A 24,046-nucleotide genomic window follows, 5' to 3' on the forward strand; every position below is an offset into this window, starting at 1 on the left:
TGGAATGTTATAGGCAACTGAAAGAAATGTAAGGAGCTACGTATTCTTGGAGAGTGCATTTAGGGGAAAAGTGATAGATGAACCGGCAGAGGTTGAATGAAATAATACTGTGCTCTTATGGCATGCTAAGGTTTTAGACTTTATTCAGTGTGCACTGGAGTAGCAAGTCACATTTGTACTTGAGGGAGACCAGTCTTGTGGCTGCATGGAAGACAGACTGGATATAAGCCAAAAATTGAGGAAGATTAAACAAATTGAAAAGTATCACATCAGTCTAAACAAGGGATGAAAAGAGCTTGGGCAAAGGCAGAATTAGTGGAGAAGGGAAGGAGGGAATGGACATGAGGTTGTACAGAAGTGAGATTAAGCAGGTAAGTGAGATTGTACTTACATGTTTATATACATGTCTCTGAATACATTTGTGACCAATACAGTGAAAAATGATTGGTCAATTGTAATTGATTTTGGCTATGTCTTTGCATTTGTTTTCGACTTATGAAGCTCTAAAACCAGATTTCTTTTAATATACTTATAGGTTGAATTTAATTGTTCCATTGGCTTCTAAGCTTTTCTTTTTTTTTTTTTTTTTTTCTTTTTGGCGGTACGCGGGCCTCTCACTGTTGTGGCCTCTCCCGTTGCGGAGCACAGGCTCCGGACGCGCAGGCCCAGCGGCCATGGCTCACGGGCCCAGCCGCTCCGCGGCATGTGGGATCTTCCCGGACCGGGGCACGAACCCGTGTCCCCTGCATCGGCAGGCGGACTCTCAACCACTGCGCCACCAGGGAAGCCCTAAGCTTTCCTTTTATTTTTTTATAAGACAAATTACTAAAGAAAAAAACCTCATCTTTACTTGCAGACCTCTTAGGATACAAATGGGGGAAAATGTGCATATAAATATGGGAAGTGATACTTTGAATAAATTCCATAGGGAAATTTTATTGACCTTTGAATGAATTACTAAATACTAGACTTGTTATTTGATAAAAATTTAATTTTTAATAGAGCTTTTTACTTTTGTTTTCTGTTTACTCTGAAAAATATTTCTTATAATCTTTCATTAAATAAGAGACTGGTTCTATAGTTGATTTTTAAAGGAATATATTGGTTTTCTTTTTAGGCATTAAGTCCAATGATATATCTTGAGTTAAAAAAGAAAACAGTGAATCTGGAATCTTACCAAAATTGAGTCTTTTCTGTATATATTTGTGTCTGGTTCCATATTAAGAGAGATTACATCAGAGTTGAAAGCTCTCGCTGGTCTCAAAACCTGTACTTTAAAAAAAAAAAAAAAAAGAAAGCAGTGATGGCTGTGCCCTCTCCAGTATGCTATAGAATATGTGTGGAATTCACTTCAGTGTTCTTTCAAAGTCTGACACCAAAATGGCTGTACATTACTTAGGATGTAAATTTGAGAGTCTGTCTTCTGATGGTTATTCAAAGTGTTTTTATGCTTGCAAATTCACCTTCTAACAGCTTTCATCATTGTGGCAGTAAAGTTAAGAATTTGATGTTATTAAATCACTTTTCACTTAGGATAGTTTATGTAGCTATTAAACAAAGCTGCGAGGGTATTTGGGAGGAAAACTACAGGAGCTGTAGGACAAGTAGGTCACAGAGTGCAGCACCGTCAGATGGTGGAATGCAGGACAGGGCTGTGCGTCAGGAGACTTGAGTTCTATCCATAGCTCTCTTCCTGACTTGGTGTATGACCTTGGTCTACTTACTGAAGAGCTCTTGCCTCAGTTTCCTCTTGGATAAAATGGGGCCAGAATTAGCCTCTAACACATGTAGAGGGTATCAAATCTGGGAGACATTTTCTAGTCATTTATTCCAACCTGAAGTGAATCCCTGCCATTTTTTTTTTTTAATAAATTTATTTATTTTATTTATTTATTTTTGGCTGCGTTGGGTCTTCGTTGCTGCTCGTCGGCTTTCTCTAGTTGCGGCGAGCGGGGGCTACTCTTCATTGCAGTGCGCGGGCTTCTCATTGCGGTGGCTTCTCTTGTTGTGGAGCACGGTCTCTAGGCACGTGGGCTCAGTAGTTGTGGCTTGTGTGCTCTAGAGCGCAGCCTCAGTAGTTGTGGTGCACGGGCTTAGTTGCTCCGCGGCATGTGAGATCTTCCCAGCAGGGCTCGAACCCGTGTCCCCTGCATTGGCAGGCGGATTCTTAACCACTGCACCACCAGGGAAATCCCCTGCCACTTTTTTTTTTTTTTTTTTGCGGTACGCGGGCCTCTCACTGTTGTGGCCTCTCCCGTTGCGGGGCACAGGCTCTGGACGCGCAGGCTCAGCGGCCATGGCTCACAGGCCCAGGCGCTCCGCGGCATGCAGGATCTTCCCAGACCAGGGCACGAACCCGTGTCTCCTGCATCGGCAGGCGGACTCTCAACCACTGCGCCACCAGGGAAGCCCTCCTGCCACGTTTTTTGAAAGTATCTTCCATCCTCTACTTTAACAACTTTGGTGACAATGGATGTCATTTCTCCTGAAGCATCCTACTCCATTTCCAAACATTTTTGGTTGTCAGTAATTCATCTGAGGAAATACCTAGAATAGGCACATTCATAGAGATGGAGGTAGATTAGAGGTTATCAGGGACTGGGGGAAGAGGGAAAGGGGAGTCATTGCTTAATGGTTACATAGCTTCCATTTGGGGTGATGGAAAAGTTTTGGAAACATAATGGTGCTGGTTGCACAACATTGTCAATTTAATTAACGCCACTAAATTGTATACTTAAAATGGCAAATTTTATTGTGTGTGTGTGTGTGTGTGTACATATATATATATATATATATATTTTTAACCACAATAAAAATAGAAAAACTTCATCTTGGTTAGCCCTATAGGAAGGTAGACCATATTATCTGAATTTTACAGAAGAACAAACAGCCTTTAAGGTCACATGACCAGAGAGGAGCAGAGTAAGTATCTGAACCCAAGTCCTTGACCCTCAAACCAAAGGTGTCCTCCAGTCCACTGCTGCCATTGCAGTTGGGAATAGACTTGTTCTCACTGCTTGTGATGCTCTTCTTCTTCTTCTTCTTCTTTTTAAATTTACTTACTTATTTTGGCTGCACCAGGTCTTAGTTGCAGCACGTGGGATCTTCGTTACAGCATGTGGACTTCTTAGTTGCGGCACATGGACTCTTAGTTCTGGCATGTGAACTCCTCGTTGCAGCATGCATGTGGGATCTAGTTCTGAGATCGAGGGTCGAACCCGGGCCCCCTGCATTAGGAGCGTGGAGTCTTAGCCACTGGACCACCAGGGAAGTCCCTATACATGGTACTCTTAAAGTCTGCCCCTCTCCCCATTTCTAACATTTCACTGTGAGAATGATGTTCTGGATTTAAATGAAAGAATTTAAAATGTATCCCTATATAAATACATACTGTTACTTTTTTAATGATTGTTCCATTCTCATGATTACTTTGAATCTTGATTCTGGCACGCATCATATTTGTTATTTTTTCCATTGTAAAATGTTATCCTAATTGCAAGTCAAAATGACTTTAATCTCCTTATCTAAATTATTGATAAAAATTCTGGAAAGAACTGATTCATAGGCAGAGACTTGACTACTTCCCTGGTAATCTTCCTCTGGCCTTATCCAATAATAGCCAATGCCTTCATACCATGCTTACTCTGTTCCAGAAACAGTGCTTTATACATTGAATCTCATTAAATCTGCACAATGTCCTTGCAAGGCATTATTGTCATAATTCTCATTTTATACATAAGGGAATGAAGCACAGAGAGGTTAAACAAGTTGCACAGATCACACAGCTGACAAGTAGCATAAGCAGGATTCAAACCTGTGCATTCTGCCTCCATAGCCCAGTCTCTCAAGCACTCTGCTTGTACTGCTGCTGACATCAGCCAGGATTCCAGGCCGTACTGGGATCGGATAACATCAGGGACTCTATGAAATCTGATCAATGAGATTGCAGCTATAACATTCTGTAATTGTACCATTGGTGGCAAAATAATCTGAAATGACAGATGAAGGGACTTGTGCATTTGTATGTGCTATGTCTTCTCCCAAGAAACTTGGACTCTATAATCCTCTTCTTTCATGTTTGCTCAAAAGATATTTCCTTTTTATTTCCCCAGGCACACAGAAGTACTTCTCTTGTATTGCCTCTTCATTTGTACAAATGCATTTTGAAATGTATCTCAACAGTAAACAAACAACAAACATTTACAGAGCACCTGGGGCAAGTGCCTGGCATTGTGCCGGGTGATGGGAATACAGATAGGAGCAGACAGTGTTCTGCCTGCAAGCTTACCAAGCTGGCTCGTGAGAACCAACACACCAGCACCGCCCTGGTGCCTGCCACACTGTAGGTGCTGCAAGTGTTGTTGAATGGCTGAATGGAAGGGAACTGAGTACCAAGAAAGTCTTTTAAAATACTCAGATGTGCACCTGCAGACTGTTTTTGTGCTTTAGATTAAGAGAGGACTGGTTGTGACCATTTCACTTGGTGAAACTGTAGGATTCCCCACCCTATATCTGTGTGATTCAGTCAGCTTCGGCCACATTGTGCTGGGATAACAGCCTGAAAATCTCAGTAGCTCATAACAATGAGAGTTTATTTCCTGCTTACCGTACCTGTCTGTCTTGGGTCATGTGCAGCTTTGCCCTGTGCTTTATCACTGTGGGACTCTGGTTAAAGGAGTGGCCCCTCTCTGGGACATCAATATTAGTCTTGCATCAGAGGAAAACAGATTTCCCTAGGAATACTTGTGCCAAAATTTTTTTAGTGATTTTCAAACTCTTCATCATGTTTAGTCCAACAGTCTGATGGCTATGTATGTGTATTTTCTTGAATTTTGAATATCACATGCTACCAGGGTAAAGTTAAGTTACTGGCACAGCCAAGAGAAGCTTTATGATTGACTGATGGGGTCTTTTTAATTACTCAAGTTTAAAAAATTCTATTATTGTACCATAAGTCATCACTTTCATTGTTATGCACATTTCTCTATAAAACTTTTGTTCTCCAAACATATACATATAAGCAATTTATCAGTTAGGAAAAGAGCTTGACAATTAATTTAGCTAATCTTACCGGACTGAAGTACTTCAATATTCGCTCAGTGTACTTTTACCAAGAGAAATAACTACATTACAGACTATAACAAAACAGAACGTAAAGCTATTATTCATGTACACTTCACTGTATAATTTAGGGGTTAGGTTGAGGGGTTCATTGCTAGCCTTGATAGAAATGCTAACCTGTTTCTATCTTCCTACATGCAGCAGCAAAATATGTATACTCTGCTAATTATTTAATTAAAAAAATAACTGCTTGGTGAGTAATACATTTTAATGAGATGCGTTTTTAACAATTGGGAAATGTCTAGAATGACAAAATTATGTTAGAAGTAGCCCTGTTTCCTTCGAGCTTTCATAATAATCAAAAAGCTATGCAATTCACGTTTTCCCCACCCAGGATACATTTTCAGATCCTCTCTTCAGAGCTGCCAAAATAATGGAGCCATGCTGATGGGAGAGGTATAGATAGGAGAAGAAATTGTGGTGACTGGCTGATTTTTCTTCATTGAGGATCTAATCACAGGGAAATTGAACTTCACCTAATCAGACATTAATAGTGATTTCCTGAGATTAAGTTGTGGAACGAGCTAAGGATCTTTTTCAGAGGTCTGGAAAAACTAGAATGTCTCTCACCTGCTTGGGCACTCTGGTATTGGCTTTACCAGGTGCTGGCAGCATTTCCTAGCATGCTAGGTCCGAAACAGTGCCATGGGTAGGAACAGCAGTGTTGGAAGTCTTCGCGGGGAGGTAAAGCACCCAAGCAGGGCTGGGGCAGGTGAGTCGAAGGAACAGGAACCATCAGTGGCAGTAGTTACACACACATGGGTTGGTTGGACAGGCTAGAGATCGATTTTTAAATAACCAAGCAGGAAGGGAAGAAAAGAAATGTTGTAATGACAAAAAGCATAGTAAACACGATCGCTTTCTCTTGGAAATTATCTGAAAATAGTTGGCACAGTCGGTGAAAACACAAGCAAATACACATGACTGTTTATGCAACTGCATCTATGGTATTTACGATCCCAAACAAATACATGTGGCCCTTCAAAGAACGCCCATGAAGTCTAGGATCCTGCCCCCACTCCCACCTCCCCTGCCCCCCCAGATCTGCTTAACTGAAACTCTGTGTTTGCTGGATTTTCATTCCTTTCTTATTCCACTGACATTTACTGAGCTCTCATTTCGAGCTTAGCACAGTGTCATGCTCAACAATTCCAGGCTTTGTTGAGTTGGGCAGACCCACTGAGATCACTGTTCTTTGTGGGGGGGCATTTGCATTCGAACCATGGGTGGGTGGGTAAGCCCTCATTGCTCTGCCCCTCCTTCAATTTTGCTAGTTAAGGAACTCCTGTCATCTTGATTTTATATAAAAAATCATGGGGGAAATGTTTCTTCACCTCCCTTTAAATGCCACATTCCAACCGTATACAATATGCCTAGCATTGTTCAGATGGTAAGAAGATACATTGACATTTGGGGGGATTCCTTACCCGCCTCATTTCCTTGAGAACCAAATTCTGAAGCTCTTGCCAGCCTTACAAATGCCCAATGGAATCCCTGCTCATATGAATATTTCGGGTGCATCAGTATGTTTGTCATCTTCTCCCTGGAAACGGTTTCTCACACCCACGTTGCAAGTGTGTGATCTGTGATTATATCTCCTGCTACTTTTCCATGTCCTCTTTGCCTGGAGGGAGGGATGAGAACATGATTCAGCTTAGGGAAATGATACAAAATGTGGCTATTAAAGTGATCTTTCAAAAGAGTCCTTTTCTATGTGTGCAGTTACTATGCTGGGTGCATCCCAGGTCTTCCTTCACCTGAAACAATGGAGTAGGTTTGAATCATGGGATCTCAGAATCACGATATTAGACAACTTGGAAGACACCAGCTCAACTGTAAGCCTGTGGCTACCATCTTATTTAATTTCAAAGGGGAACCTCTACCCTGTTTGTGGAAATTTTGAGAAAAAGGCACTTAATAACTTCTCTCAGTGATTATTTTTTTCAGGGTTTGCAGCCTTTTCTGTAAAGAGAGCTTCTCCTTCTGCTTTGGTATTGGCTTCACAAAGTGAGTCAGGGGCCCCATTATCTTATCTTAATCAGCAAGGGGAATATTGGGATGTCCTGGTTAATCAGTACTGTTGTTTTCCGTCCCTCCCAGCCCCTGGCTTGTTAGGAAGTTCCGTTTGCATCACTGAATTCTCAGACATGCTAGATCACAACAAGCATCTTTTGATGTTTAAGAATTAGTTCCTCTAAGGAACTGAAAAGCCAAAGGGCATTTTGAGCATTAGCATCATAAACCAACATTTCTAATTTCTGAGGCTGTTTCTCCAGGAGTTAGCATTGCTGAGGTGGAAGACGGGCTCTGAGAGACTTCCTTTGGGAATATAATGGCCCACCCTTAAATGTCCACATTTCTGGTTAAGATCTGATTTAATATGAGATTAAATCATTAAATATGAGAGAAAGAATGGTATGGAAGCATGCACATTTGTGAATAATAGAAGGGGTTGGATAGAAATTATAAAACTTATGTTGTTTTTTAAACTAGAGGTAAAAGGATCAGAAATCAACAGTATTAAAATGACACTATCAAACTATACACTTACTACCTCTGAATTTCCCTGTGTAGAAATTCTACCTCAGTTTTTAAATTCAGAGTTTTAAAAAGATTTTTGAAGGAAAGATAAAGGGGAAAACAGTTCAGGAAGGTCAAATTCATGATGTGGTGTAAGCTTGCGGTTAAAATTAATATGGAGAATTACTAGTGCCATATCGTTTCGTGAAAGGTGGAGTAAAGAACAATCAAGAATCTTTGGACACATTTGATAAGGAGTAAAGTTGAAAAGGAAATAGCAAAGATGTATTACGAAGACAAAAGAAATTTTATAGAAAATAAGGAGACAGTTCCTTAGGGAGGATTAGAATGGAGGATTGTTTTAAAATTTTCGGAGTTCTGTTAATGATGTGGTTAGGAGCAGTGGATATTGGGGGATGTGGTGGAACTCTAAGTAGGAGAAAGCACGATGTAGGAAAGTGGTGTGAATGAAGGGAAGAGAACTGTTTTGTATTACCTTCAGGCAGGTGTGTTTGTATGTAAATGCCTTTGTCATAAAAGAGCAAAAATTGAAAAAAGAATGAAAAAGTAAATATTTTTTATAACTCAAGTTGGGACATTTGAAAAGAGTTTATTTTCTAGTTTTTTGGGGGTTTTTTTAGTTGCTTTTGTTGATGATTTAATTCTGAATGACTGACTGGGGAAAGGGATAGAAAACTTGCGTTAGTAAGGAACTGATTATAGGATAGCGGCTCGTGGCAGTGTGGTTGTCTAAATAATGGTTCCCAAAGATGTCCACATTCTAATCCCCATGTATTTTTGGTACCTTACCTTGTTACCTTATGTTACCTTGTATGGCAAAAGGGACTTTGCAGATGTGTTTAAGGATCTTGAGATGAAAGGCTTATCCTGGATTATCTGGGTAGGCCCTCAATGTATGGGTCTAAAGAGGGAGATAGTAGATCTAAGGAGTAGCATAAGATATGACAATGGAAGCAAGAGATTGGAATGATTCAGAGAAGGGGCCAGGAACCAAGGAATGCAGAGAACCTCTAGAAGCTGGAAAAGGCAAGGAAACAGTTTCTCCCCTACAGCCTCTAATAAGGAACAACCCTGCTAACACCTTCATTTTAGCACAGTGTATCAGAGTTCAGACTTCTAACCTGCACAACAATAAGAGAATAAATTTGCATTGTTTTAAGCTGTTAAATTTGTTAGAGCAGCAATAGGAAACATACTGGTAGTAATTTGTAGATAGTATTAAGTGTAATTATCTTTTACAATGAATGTCTATGAGCCTTTCTTCAATTCTAATCTTTAAAATTGCCACAGATTTCTAAAGATTTCAGTTCTGTGTTGTTACGTTCTATGGATTGACAAATTCAATTCTCCAAGTTTGGAAACGTGAATATGTACTTGCTTTGAGGCTTTAATGGAAAATCTCAGTTCAGTCTCCTTCTTGTGTGTCTCCTTTATTCCTCAAACAAAACACTTCACTTCTGGTAACCAAGTGTGTGTGGGTTTTTCCCCACACCAAGCAGTTCTCCACGATACCATCTAGGTGTCCTACAATTTAACTCAATTCTGACACTATATACCTGGAGATAGGGCTCAAGCCCACAGATTAAGGGTTTTGTCTCATAAGATTGCTCCCACCCCACTTCAGATCCCAACTACAAGCAGTAGGTCCCCAGGTTACCCACAATTTCTGTCTGACTTGGCTACAGATGGGAGGTTCTCATGACCCCCTCCTCAGGTTTGATTTGCTGGAGTGGCTCACAGAACTCAGGGAAATACTTACTTGGGTTTACCAGGCCGTATCTCGTTGTGGTTTTGGTTTGCATTTCCCTGATGATTAGTGATATTGAGCATCTTTTCATTTGCCTGTTGGCCATCTGTGTGTCATCTTTGGAAAAATGTCTATTCAGGTCCTCTGCCCATTTTTAAATCAGGCTGTTTGTTCTTTTGATGTTGAGTTATATGAGTTCTTTGTATATTTTGGATATTAACCCCTTGTCAGATGTACTATTAACAAATATCTTCTCCCATTCAGTAGGCTGTCTTTTGTTTTGTTGTGCAAAAGCTTTTTAGTTTGATGTAGTCCCATTTGTTTAGTTTTGCTTTCGTTTCCCTTGCCTGAGTATCCAAACAAAGTACTGCTAAGGTCGATGTCAAAGAGCGTACTGCCTATGTTTTCTTCTAGGAGTTTTAAGGTTTTGGGCCTTACATTTAAGTCTTTCATACATTTTAAGTTCATTTTTGTATATGGTGTGGGAGAGTTGCCTTTTTGCCATTTTAATTACAGTGTCTCTCAGTGTGGACTTCTTTGGATTCATCTTGTTCAGGACTCTCTGTGCTTCCTGGACTTGGATATCTGTTTCCTTTAATAGGTTAAGGACGTTTTCAGCTATTATTTCTTCAAATAAGTGCTCTGCCCCTTTCTCTCTCTCTTCTCCTTCTGGGACCCCTATAATGCAAATGTTAGTATGCTTGATGTTGTCTCAGAAGTCCCTTAAACTAGCCTCATTTTTTAAAATCCTTTTTTCTGTTCAGCTTGGGTGATTTTTACTACTCTGTCTTCCAGGTCACTGATCTGTTCCTCTGCATCATCTACTGCTGATTCCTTCTAGTGTATTTTTTCTTTCAGCTATTGTATTCTTCAGCTTTGTTTGGTTCTTTATGTTTTCTAACCCTTTGTTAAAATTCTCGCTGTGTTCATCCATTCTTCTCTTGAGTTTATTGATCTCATGATCATTACCTTTAACTCTTTATTTGGTAGCTTGCTTTTGCCGCTTTTTAAAGTTTTTTTTTTTTCTGAGGTTATGTCTTGTTCCTGCATTTGGAACATATTCCTCTGTTGCCTCATTTTACCTAATTCTCTGTGTTTATGTCTATGTATTAGGTAGGTTAGTTGTTTCCTGATCTTGGAAAAATGGTATTATGTAAGAGACATCCTATGAGGTCCAATAGCACACTGCCCTCTTGTCACTGGACCTATTTACTCTATGGGTGCCCTCTATGTGGGCTGCATGCACCCTTCTGTTGTGACAGGCCAACTACTGTGGATGTACTGGTAGGTGGGCCTAGCCCCAGCACAATTGGCTGCCAGACCCTGCCTTTGTAAGATGGCTGTTAGCCTGCCCAGGAGGACCCAGGGCTTGTGCTGGCCTGCTGGTGGGCACGTACTCCCCTAGCACTAATAGGCTAGAAAGAGGACTCCAGAATGGCACTTGCCAGCACCAATGTCCTCATGGTAGAACAAACCCCCCAAAATGGCTCCTGCCAGTGTCTGTGTCCCCAGGGGGAGTCCCAGTTACCTCCTTCCTCTCCAGGAGGCTCTCCATGACCAACAAATGGGTTTTCCCAGGCTGCATTCAAATTACTGCATCTTTGTTGGCACTCAGAGCAAATGATATTTCATGTGCACCCTTTAAGCACAGAGTCTATGTTTCCTGTGTTGCACCAACTCTCCTGTACTCAAGTCCCGCTGGTCTTCAATGCGAGACATTCTGGAGGCTTGTCTTCTCAGTGCAGGACCCCCAAGCTGGGGAGCTCAATGTGGTGCTCAGACCTCTCACTCTTTGGGAAGAACCTCTGCAACTGTGATTATCTTCCTGTTTGTGGGTCATCTACCTGAGGGTAAGGATTTTGACTATACATCATCTCCATCCCTCCTACCCATCTTGTGATTCCTTCTTTTTTTTCTTTTTAATTTTATTTATTTATTGGCTGCTTTGGGTCTTCGTTGCTGCACGTGGGCTTTCTCTAGTTGCAGCAAGCATGAGCTACTCTTCGTTGCAGTGAGCAGGCTTCTCATTGCGGTGGCTTCTTTTGTTGTGGAGCACAGGCTCTAGGCATGCAGGCTTCAGCAGTTGTGGCACACGGGCTCAGTAAGTTGTGGCTCGTGGGCTCTAGAGCGCAAGCTCAGTAGTTGTGGCCCATGGGCTTAGTTGCTCTGTGGCATGTGGGGTCTTCCTGGACTAGGAATTGAACCCGTGTCTCTTGCATTGGCAGGCGAATTCTTAACCACTGTGCCACCAGGGAAGTCCCATGGTTCCTTCTTTATATCTTTAGTTATGGAAAAAGTTTTATGCTAGTCTTTAAGTTGTTCTCATAGATTGTTGCTCTGTAAATAGTTGTAATTTTGGTGTTCTTTTGGGAGGAGGTGAGTTCAGGTTCTTCCTACTCCACCATCTTGACTACTGACACTACCTTGCTCTTCTTTTATTAAAGAAAAGAATGGAGTATCTTTTCATATGAATATTAGCTATTTGTTTTTATTTTTGCCTATGGGTCTTTGTGGAGTTTTTTGGGCTATACAAAAATGTATACATTTCTATAATTGGATCATCCATATTTTCTTAATAGTTTCTACATTTCATGTCTTAGAAATTAGGGTTGCTAAATTTAGCAAACTAAAATACAAGAAACCCAGTTAAACTTTAATTTCTGATAAACAATGAATAATTTCTTAGTATAAGTAAGTCCAGTATAATATTTGGGACATACTTATATCAAAAAACCCCATTACAGAGACCTTTTTTTTTTCTCATTCCAAGGTTTTGTTTTTTTTTTTTTTTTTTGCGGTACGCGGGCCTCCCACTGTTGTGGCCTCTCCCTTTGCGGAGCACAGGCTCTGGACGCGCAGGCTCAACGGCCATGGCTCATGGGCCTAGCCGCTTCGCCGCATGTGGGATCTTCCCGGACCGGGGCAAGAACCCGTGTCGCCTGCATCAGCAGGCAGACTCTCAACCACTGCGCCACCAGGGAAGACCCCCAAGGTTATTTTTAAACATTCAGTTGTTCTTCTAGAACATTCACAGTTTGTTTTTTACAATTAAGTTTCTGATCCATCTGGATTTTTTCCTTTTTTTTCTTTGGTGGAAAGAATAAGATGGGGAATGAATGCTTTTCCCCCAAATGATCAGTATTGTCCCAGCACAATTTATTGAACAACCCATCTTTCCCACTGATTTAAAATGGTATTAGATTTTCACTTTAAAAACTAAGTAGGGTACACAAGGTGAGAACTATTATGGAATAATCTGTCTCAAATAGAATGTAGATGTCTTCTTTTCTCTAGTTTATTTCTGTTTAAACCTTAAATTTAAACATTTTGCGCAGAACACACTTACAACCCTATGTGAAATAAGTAACTTACCTGGTAACTCAGAGACCCACAAACCAAATTACCCTGAAGAACAGCTTTTCTTAAGAAAAACTCAGAGGCATTGCTGGGTCAAAACAGTCATCCACTTTACAAAATCCTCCTCTTCTTTGATGCCGCCAGGGAGCTGAAAGTCATGCTCTCCAGCAGTCACAGTCACGGATACAGGTGACTCTTCCTGAGCAGCTCACAGAGGTGGGTGGAAGAGGAAAGGATTTCATGCAAATTTAATGCAGTCTTAGGTCTGCCTTAGAGACTATCTAGATAGTTTAAAATTTTTTTCCATTTTTTTAATGGAACAAAAACAGGATTTATAATTATGCCAAGCCAAATCTAGGATAAAATTGTTTCATTGATTTGCCTTTTTTAAAGACAAAAAGTCATAAGCATACTCCTGGTTTTCAGGTCTTGGCAATAATCCCTCTTTTTTTCCTGAAAACTCAGGAGAGATTTTCTCAGGCAGGGATTATCCGTAATGGGCCCATTACCTCAGGATTCTTAGACTCAGGCTGGGGAAGCAGACAGATGTATAGAAAATAATTACTACACAGTGTGGATAAGAACTTAAAAGAAGTTTTTTACTCTGGGAGCACAAAGCTGCCATGGTTTTCCCAGGCCTCTGCTTTAGAAGAGCTGGGTTGAGACAGCTGCTTGTCTGGGCTGCATCTGTAGAGACAACCGTCCTAATCAGTAGGAAAATGTTTGCTAAATAAGCCCAACCACTATAATAATTTAATGTTGTTAAATGATGGCTTGGGATAAATTTAGGGGATATTTGTGTTCCTAGCCAAGGGACTAGTGTTATTGATTTTTTTCCCTTGCTTGTCTCTATCCGAGGTGCATATGTTAGAATTGAAAGTACAGTTGACCCTTAAACAACACATGTTTGAACTGCACAGGTCCACTTATACATGGGCTTTTCTTCATTAAATACGATGGTACCATAGTATTGAGGTTGGTTGAATCCATGGATGCAGAACTTGGGATACGAATGGCTAACTGTAAAGTTATATGCAGATGTTTGACTGTGTGGAGATCGGTCCGGTCCCCCTAACCCCCAACTTGTTCGGGGGCAACTGTAATCATTAGCTTGTTAAACCTATTCTCTTTCTTAACACTGTTACACTGTTAGCCACTGTTATGGCTACAAGCGGCAAAGGAGGCTGAGCGGAATGAGGATATCTATACCAAAAGGAACTTTAATTTGATCAAAAGAATTTCCTATCACTTCAGCCTGGCAGTCTTAGACTGAAGAAGACATTTGTAGGAGATATGTTACTGCCAACATTTTAAAATCATTTTCTGAGTTGTGAGCCCCAAATTTGTAATGACAGTCATCAACATTACCACTCCTTATGGAATATTGAATACTCACTATTAGGCAGCCATCTGCCTACACACCTTGCATGCATTATCTCATTTACTCCTCAGGAGAACCCTATAACGTAGGTATTATTATCCCCATTTTACAGATGAAAGATTAGGACTCAGGGATTAAATACTTTTCTTTAGATCATGTAGTTAGCAAATTGTAAAGCCCATATTTAAACCCAGGTTCATCTAACTCAAGTTCATGTTCTGAAATACTGTCCTACCCTTCCAAGACTTAGAACTTTCCATCAGGGTGGACTTAAAGTATAATCTTTCCTATTTATAATTAATTTAACCCTTTATTGCTCCAAATATCATACCTGCCGGTTTTGCTCAATGCAAATTTCTCTTTCTGGAAACTGCAAGTTTGGGGCTCGATTTAATTTCCTCCACGAAGAACAGGCAAGCTTGAGGAACAACTCTTATACAATTAAACATTACTACTCTGAGTTCACCTAATTGGAGAAAACAGTTAAGAAAATGTAAGGATGTTTATAACATTTATAGACCTATAATCAGCCTTTCATCCACAGATATGAGCCATCTATGGAGCAAAGCCATGGTGTTGATAGAGTACCTCCCAAGCTTTTAAAAGCCCTTATCACAATATCATTGTTGGAGTCACGTGGACAGAAATGGGCTCACCGTAGAGCAAATCACCATAAAGAATACTGCAAAGGGTCTCTGTGTTCTGGTCCCTGGTTCCTACTGTAATTTATAGAAATAACTTGATAACTAGATTAGCTGTTAGGTGCCTTCCTGTGATCCTCTAAGAAGGTAAACATTCTTTTCTCCTCTCTTGGCAAGTTCTTATGATTGCTTCAAACAGCAACTAAACAGACACATTAGTTAATTACTCTCAGTAAGGACAGCTCAATTATGCCAAAACCAAATTCAATGTTTTTATCAGCTAATCTTCAGCATCTGTCGGTAGAAGAAAAATCTTTTAAAAACCGTGACAGTAGATCCAATCAGTTTCTTCATGGGGTGCATTTTAATTCAGTCTCCTTCTAGAAAGTGCGTAGCATAGAGTCTTGCTGAAAACTTTCAAGAGCTGTCTGAAGCCCGACTCCAGGCAGACAAAATTATCTGCGTGAGGTATCATTTTGTCACTTCCACATCAGAATCTAACCTGACAGAAGACTCTCCTTTCAACAAATAACAGAGACTGCTCCTCAGTGATTTTAGTCTTGAACCATTTGCTCTTCAGTTATTGTGAAAAACTGGGCTGATACATTTGATATTTAAAAAGCATTGTTGGTAGGGTTGCGGGCATGAGTGACAGAGAGGGATTACAAGGGAGTACAAAGAAACTTTTGCGGTGATGGACATGTTTACCGTCTTCATTATGATGATGGTTTCACAAGTGTATACATGTGTCAAACTCATCAAATTGTATACTTTAAGTGCATGCAGTTTGTTGTATATCAATTGTAGCTCAGTAAAGCTGGGAAAAAAATAAAAAGCATTGTTTAGGTCAGGTATTCCCAGATGTGAGTAATCGTCAGCCTTGCCTGAAAACTTATTTAAAACCTCAATAGAACTGAGACCTTGGAATCAGTATTTGAAAACCCCTCACATGGTTTCATTAACCAGCTTTGTAAAACTGCTATTAAGGGCCTTTAAATGTGTTATACAGATTGCTTTATGTAAACACACATACAACCTAATTTATGGAGTTTAGCCCTAGCAAAAAGTTCGATCTGGTGAATTGGCATGTGTCCCATTTTTAATATGGCAGCTGTGTAACTCATCTCTGTTCTTTTTTTCCTTGGGCACTGGGATGCTCAGAGGTAAGTTGCACTTATGCTTAAGGTAGGAGCTTTTCTTAGCCTGGGATTTCTATATTATCCCCATCCTAATTACATTGTACTTATTCTTTACCGTCAGTTTAAGGATTTTATTGTACTTAAGTTTTCTGTTTTTATTTTTATCTATTTCAGATTCTTTTTAAAAGTAGGTCATGTTACAAATAATAAACAAGATTTAGAGCAGGACTAGACAGCACCTATTCAGAAGGTTCAGAGGATGAAATCATTACCTTTTTTATGTCATTTGGCTCTACTGCTATACCAGAGGCCTGGCATATTGGACTGATATTATGCCTGCAGAATTATTTTATGATTGTGATAATGACGAGGCATTTATAGACTTTAAAATGAGATTTCATCAAAACACATAAGTGCAATTTCTGGTAATGATACAGCATATTCTTTCTCATAGAAATATGGGTAAAGCTTGACAATTAAAAAACTTTCCAGTGTTTATTGTATACCTGATGTGTAAATGTACATAATTGACACACGTCTGTTCTAAAAGTGTTTAATGAGTGCTCTAAAGATGGACAGAATTTTGCAAGATGAAATAAATTAGAAATGTGTGAAGAAAATAAGACAAAGCATGAGGGGTCTGGTTGGCCCAAAAAAGTCATTATAGTCTTGCTAGAGATGGGCCAAAATTTTTACTTTCTAGCATGAAAAGGAAATTTCTCTGCTCAGATAAGAAGTACCTGTGATAATAAATCTAGAAAGATTTCTGTTTCCTATAGGATCTTTGAAGGAGATCATCTTGTCTTTTGATGGGTACAATTACCATCATGCGATACTGATAAATTATAATGCAGTTCAGATTTTTACACGAACTGGTTAAGATGAGTTTAAGAAATTTTCCAGTCCATTAAAAAAATAGGTCGCCATTTCCTCTCCCTGTTAGCCATCAGAACAAGCATTGTGAGGTAGAAGAAATCTCCTTTGGTGAGACAAAGTTAAAGGGAATCTATTTTTTATATTGAGGATGATACACACCAAATCTTTGTCTTCTTGTCTGGTATAGCTAGGTCTGCTGCTAGCCTATGGGGTGCCTTTTTACCAATTAGGACAAAGCCCCCCCCGCCGGGCAAATCTAGCATTGAGGTCTGTATTTCCACCCACTATCCCTGTTCCCATTACCAGCCCCCCTGCTGCCCTCCTGTCTTATCCCAGGGCACTTTCATGCAGTGCACATTTTTTTTAACTACTTGAATTTTTCACAGTGCTTACTAAACTTTATTATGTTTTAGAGTCACCCAAGAGCTTCTCAAAAATGCGGATTTCTGGATACCACAACCTCCAATTCTGATATAGTGAACTAGGGGTTGAAACCCAGGAGGTTGCATTACAGCAAACAGCAGAGGTGATTCAAATTTGAGAAAAGCTGGCTGAGGAGTAAATAGTACAGGTTTAAAAATCATACTCATAGGGTTTCAGATCATTATTTTAAGTTGTGTAATCTTGGGAAAACTAATCTCTCTTTGCCTCAGTTCCTTTGATTATAAAATGACAAACATTCTTCCAGCACAGGGTTATTTTAAGGATCAAGAGAGACTAAATGTCCTACCAGAGTACCTGGAGGGTGGTAAGCACTTAAAAACGCTGGCTACTGTTATCACGGTATACTTTCTTTTTTTAAAATAAATTTATTTATTTTATTTATTTATTTTTGGCTACGTTGGGTCTTCGTTGCTGTGTGCAGGGTTTCTCTAGTTGCAGCAAGCATGGGCTACTCTTCGTTGCAGTGCACAGGCTTCTCATTGCAGTGGCTTCTCTTGTTGTGGACCAGGGGCTCTAGGTGCGTGGCCTTCAGTAGTTGTGGCATGCGGGCTCAGTAGTTGTGGCTCGCAGGCTCTAGAGTGCAGGCTCAGTAGTTGTGGTGCATGGGCTTAGTTGCTCTGCGGCATGTGGGATCTTCCCGGACCAGGGCTTGAACCCGTGTCCCCAGCATTGGCAGGCAGATTCTTAACCACTGCGCCACCAGGGAAGTCCACAATATACTTTCAAAGCTCAGCTCAGGGTAAGTCCAACCCTTAGGAAAGTATTTTTAAGGGAACCCACAGACAGCACTTACTCTTGTTTTATGATATTTGTACGCATCCCTCCTCAGGGCTTAAAAGTGTTTCTACACAACCCCAAGCAAATCTCTTGCTTACTTCTTTGAAGTCCTCAGATACAAAGTAATCATCCGTTTTTGTTTGTTTGTTTGTTGCTTATTGCCTACATCCTCATCACCATCCTGATTTTAATACATACTATTCAGATCTCATCAGGCCATTTATCTTAGTTTGCCAAATGCTGCAAACAGTGATTCTTTTTGTAAAAGTTTCTCTTTAGTCCCACCATTATGGAATTATGGAAAACTGCATTCTAAGTCTAAACCCCTTTGGAAATAATTTTTGCTAACGCATGTGAAATCTGTCTGGTAAAATTGCAGGAAGCTGAGGCGGAGGTGGGGTGTTCCCTTCAATTATGGCACTAAAGTCCCAGTTTGAAAGAGCCAGATTTTAATTATATCACAAGGACAATTTAGAGATTATCTCAGTAAATCCTATGACTGAATGATGGACTGAAGCATTACTCTGCAGAGAAATAAGTTTTTCCTATAGGCGAGGAAAAACTGTTTTTCCTTCTACCCCTCTTAGGTTCATTGCCCTGGGCCCTGTAAATTAGATTGACAAAAGACTGATTAACAAGAGAAAAACAAAGCAGTTTATTAACATGTGCACTGTGCATACACATGAGAGCGCTCAGTGATGAACAACTCAAAGAGGTGGTTAGAACTTGGGCTTATGCCATCTTTTTTTTAAAAAAAAGCAATAGATTGTTAGAGAAGTGACAAGATGAAGGAAAAGGACCTTGAGTTTCTAGGGCAGCATATTGTAGGAAGGTAAATATATGCGGAACTAATGGAAGGTAAGTGCTGAGTTAATAAAGTTTGTTTTTCCTCTGGTGCCATCTCTGGGCTATTAGGGTATAGAGTTGTCTCCAGTGATTAACTTCTGTCCTTCCAGGAAGAGAAAGGAGGAGAACTATCTTTACAAATTTATGTCCTGCTTTTAGGCAAATAGGGAAAGTGTGAAGAGCTCTCTTTGAAGCTGCTTCTTCTCAGTTGCCTTCAGTTCAAAATAATCCCTATGCCAAAGTGGCATATTCTGTACCCTTCATTCCCATCGAAGGAGACTGTGGGGCATCTTAGAACTGTATGAAATGGAAACAGACACTAGTTATTTTTAAAGAAACCATGTACACTTTTATATAATATTTTTACCTCAAAGAAGGCTTTTGAAGCGATTACAAATTCAACATGGCTAACTCAAGTGAATGATGTTGTTTTGTCATTTGAAACATTAAAATCGAATTTTGCCCCAAGGGCTTTTTTGAGTGTGGAATGCTAAGCAGTTTCTAAATAAAACAAATATCTGGGTCCACCATTTTCCAGTTATTATTTTCTCTCCTCCTTTCACTCATATTCTTTTTTAGTAAATGTTCTTCGAACTGTGTTTCAGAAAATATGTATAATGGTTCCAACCACCCTCATCTGTGGCTATTTTCCTGGCTCAGTTGTACAATACGGTAGTGCCCCCTTCTCTGCAGATGGGGGATATGTTCCAAGACCCCCAGTGGATGGATGCTTCAAACCATGAATAGTACCGAACCCATACATACATACATACCTGTGACAAACTTTAATTTATAAATTAGGCACAGTAAGAGGATATGTGAATTGCCAGGATCACTACTCTTGTGCTTTGGGGTCAATATTAAGTAAAATAAGGGTGACTTGAACACAAGCACTGCAATATCATGACGGTGGATCTGATAACCATGACAGCTACTACGTGACTAACGGACAGGATACGCTGGACAAAGGGATGATTCACATCCTGGGTAGGACGGAGCAGACGACAACAGATTCCATCATGATGCTCAAAATGGCACACAATTTAAAACTGATGAATTGTTTACTTCTGGAATTTTCCGTTTAATATTTTCAGACCTCAGTTGACTCGAGGTAACTGAAACCACGGAAAGCAAAACCACAGATAAGGGGAGGGACTACTGTATTGTGGTAAAGGATTCAGCTTCAATAATAGTGACTGGAGAAGAAAGGTAGAAGAAGATGCTCACTGAAGCATTTTACTAGAAAATTAGCTGTAAAACACGTTAGTGTAGAAATCACATGCAAATTCATTAAAATAGTGTTAAAAATTCAAGGTCCCCTCTGCCAACCCCTCCCCTTTTTTTAAACCATTTTAACCGCATATAAGTATATAGTCTGTGGTATTAAGTACATTCACATTATTGTACACTCTCACCCTTTGATGAAGAATCTAGTTCATCTTTGTACAAATCAATTCTGCAGGAGTAGAACAATCCAAGAAAGAAGGGGAGGGAGGAGAGGGGAAAGAAAAGTAAGAAGGAAGGTAGGTAGGAATAAAGGTAAGAAGGAAGGGAGGGAGGAAAGTCACGCCGAGAAGCTTTCCCCTTCCCTTGCACATGTAGGTAGAGGGTCTGACAGCAGTGAGCTCTCGTAGCTGGAAAAAGAACCATGGCAGTGCTGCAGGTGGGATTTCAAAGACTGGAAAATATGACTAGAACTGTGTTGTGCCCTGACTATTTTTGGACCCAGGCCTCTGCTTTTTCACATTCAAGGCTTGAAGTCTGTTGAAATTTTGCATGGCTAACAAGGCTGCAATTGGGATGGTTTCCCCTTCGCTAGTAGCAAGCCGTTACTTAGCACCATCTATGTGCAGAATAAACAGGCAATGACAAAGTCAAGGGTCTTACAGAAGCAAAGGATACGCACATTAATATATATCACAAATGAATGGTAGCACAAGTTTTGAAGACAATGTGTTGCTATAGGAATTCATAAAAAGGAGTAACTTCTGCAAGCTAGGATGATTTTTGCTTAATTGTTACAGTGACTCTGCATTCGCTTAGTTCAAATTTTAACTGAAATCAAATGTCAATAAAAATCTCACTTTATGTGCAGGATTTGAAATGATATTATGCACAAAAAAGGGCAAGGATTACGTAATTTCAAAGCCAGTCTGCAAAACCGTTTTTATTAATGCTACATGATGGCTGCATTACAGGTATAAGAGACATATCCAACATTCTTTGTCAGTCTCTTGGGAAAATAGGTCTTGAATTATGAGAGCTGTGGTTAGTGAGAGCGCCTCAGGAATGCATTCCGCTGTTAAATGCACTGCTCTTGTACTCTAAAGCCTCTGATGTTCTTGAGGGCAATTGGACTGACTATTCCGCATTATTTTATTTTCTGGTGGAAGCATTGCTACTCTAGCATAATGGAACAGACTTTCCTGGGGCTGAAATGGAAATATCTTGCAAAATGTAAACCTCTTGTATGAAAGCTAAATTCCCAGGATCTCTCTCTAGTGGCCAAAGATGACAGATCATGGCTTGTGGAATGTATCTCATCTTCACTTCCCGTGAATGAATGAGACCAATGTTGGAATTGCAAATAGAAGCCCCACATTGATAAGATTGAGATATATTGCTAAGACTTTGCAAAATATATCAAGAAAGTGGTCAGTGGTTTAAAATGATGGCTAACCCTACCCAGAAGCATGGAAAAATGTATTAAATCCAACCATTCACTAGTCTGTTCGTTATTAAAAACCTTCACAGAGTGAAGCTGAGTCGACCTGAAGACTACACCATAGGTCTTTCTGTCTAAATTCAAATAGTGACTTTGACTATTTTTGTAAATTAAGATCATTTGGCAGGTACATGAAAAAATGCTCAACATCACTAATCATCAGGGAAATGCAAATCAAAACCGCAATGAGATATAACCTCATACCTGTCAGAATGGCTATTATCAAAACGACAAAAATAGTGTTGGTGAAGATGTGGAGAAAAGGGAACCTCTGTGCACTGTTGCGGGGAATGTAAATTGGTGCAGCCACTATGGAAACAGTATGAAGCTTCCTCAAAAAATTAAAATTAGAACTACCATATGATCCAACAATTTCACTTCTGGGTATTTATCTGAAGAAAATGAAGACACTAATTTGAAAAGATATATGTACCCACATGTTTATTGCAGCATTACTTACAATAGCCAAGACATGACAACAACCTGTGTCCAACAATGGATGAATGGCTAAAGAAAATGTGATTTTACATATAAATTATATATTATATATATAATGGAATATTATTCAACCATAAAAAAGAACAAAATCTTGCCATTTGTGACAACATGGATGGACCTTGAGGGTATTATGCTAAGTGAAGTAAGTCAGATAGAGAAAGACAAATGTCATATGATTTCACTTAGATGTGTCATATGATTTTACTTACACGTGGAATCACATATAAATATATAAATACATTTAAACAACAACAAACAACTGGGCTTATAGATACAGAGATTGGATTGGTGGTTGCCAGAAGTGGAGGGTTGGAGAAGTGGGCAGAATGGGTGAAAGGGGTAAAAAACAAAACAAAACATCATTTGGGTTTGGATTTATTTGACAGTGCCAACCCGAAAGCAATTTTCAGATGGATTCAGCAGACATTAAAAGATGTGTGAGAAAGTGGAATATGTTAAGCAACTTAGAATGGAGGAAAATAATAGTGTAAGAGATTGCTATACTTTTGACATTTTACACGTAAATCACATTATAAATAATATGCATCAATTACTTGATTCAAGACCTCAGAACTTTTCATAATGGATTTGAAGCACAAAGTACAGTATTTATAGTCAGTGTGAAGTCTTTGCTTTCAATGATGGTTATGACCTTTGGGCCAGAAAGCAAGTTGAGCTCCGCGCTGTGAAGAGTTATGTCATGCCAAGGCAGTTGACCACTCTTTCTTTCCTATTCTCCGCTGTCTTGCAGACCAGATGATGTGCTCCTGCATCGCACGCATGATGAGATTGTCCTCCTGCATTGCTTCCTCTGGCCCCTGGTGACATTTGTGGTGGGCGTTCTCATTGTGGTCCTGACCATCTGTGCCAAGAGCCTGGCAGTCAAGGCAGAAGCCATGAAGAAGCGCAAGTTCTCTTAAAGGGGAGTCGCCTTATGGGAAGCAAAGCACAGAAGCTGCACTCATCTGCACACATCTACCTGCAGAGCCTGCTTCCTGGCGCAGGAGATGGAAGGGGCTGTGAGAGGTCTCTGAGAGGCTCCCCCTCAATGATAGCAGAAACAGGCACAACCGGAAGGCTTGGAACCTCATAGATTGTTTTCCATGTGTTGTAGCGATGGCTAAAGGGTCAAGCTGAAAGGAGTATCTGTTTCAGAAAATCCAATAGAAGTTAATTTTCTTCGGGAAGTAATAGTATATAATTGTACAGTGTAGAATACAAACCATTATGATTTATGCTACTTAAAAATATTAAAAGAGAGTTGTCTGTGTTCTTTTCTATTTTCTTTTTTTATGCTTGGAACACCAGGGTTTTAAAAAAGGATCTTACGGGTTTCATTTGATTTTGCTAGATTAAACTTTTACTTGGAGACAGGAATTCCTGCACAAGTCTTGACCTCACAATGTAATCCCCAGTTTCCACTATTAAAGAGTACCTTTTGACTCCTGCTTGAAAAAGGAAAACTGCACTGTTAACTCAGACTCCAGTCACTCCTGTGACTCTCCAGCAAGGAACCCTCAAAGATTGGGAAAACATTCTCCCCACTCGCCTTTGTTTTTCACCAGATTATTTCTTAAGAGAGGGAGATGATTCTGAACAAGGCCTGTCCTAGCTCTAAGAGGACTGTGCCTCTTTTGTTCGTCTGTTCAGGTTATTTTTCATGGATTTTATCTCTGTGAGGTAGAATGTACACGATGTGAAGGACACTTTTCAGCTTAGTTAAATGCTATTTTCATTTCTTTTTTCTTTTAGGTCAGAAAAAAAATAGTCAAAATCAGTTAAACATTTTATTATATTTTCTTTGTCCTTCCTTGGATGTTTTCAGTATTAAAACGAAAATATTGCTGCAGTTGTTTCATTTGCTTGGACACACCTGGAGATGCAAGCCAGCTCACATCACTCTGCTGATGAGCTCTCTGTGCCTTTATCAAAAATTCACTGAGAAGACCATAC

The 24,046-nt window shown here is 39.9% G+C and overlaps 1 protein-coding gene across 1 annotated transcript in view; it reads left to right on the forward strand.

The window, feature by feature from the left end:
- The window catches only part of KCNMB4 (potassium calcium-activated channel subfamily M regulatory beta subunit 4), a gene marked incomplete at both ends in the record, with an annotated part of 64,519 nt that extends 41,506 nt beyond the window's left edge, over positions 1-23,013 (forward strand). Inside the window, one exon of the mRNA XM_082666486.1 lies at positions 22,845-23,013. Within this exon, the coding sequence (XP_082522612.1) occupies positions 22,845-23,013 (169 nt within the window). The remainder of the gene's footprint in view (positions 1-22,844) is intronic.
- Between the last annotated feature and the right edge of the window lie 1,033 nt (positions 23,014-24,046).

The sequence above is a fragment of the Grampus griseus genome (genome assembly GCF_964374135.1).
Source record: "Grampus griseus genome assembly, chromosome: 11".
Taxonomy (NCBI): Eukaryota; Metazoa; Chordata; class Mammalia; order Artiodactyla; family Delphinidae; genus Grampus; species Grampus griseus.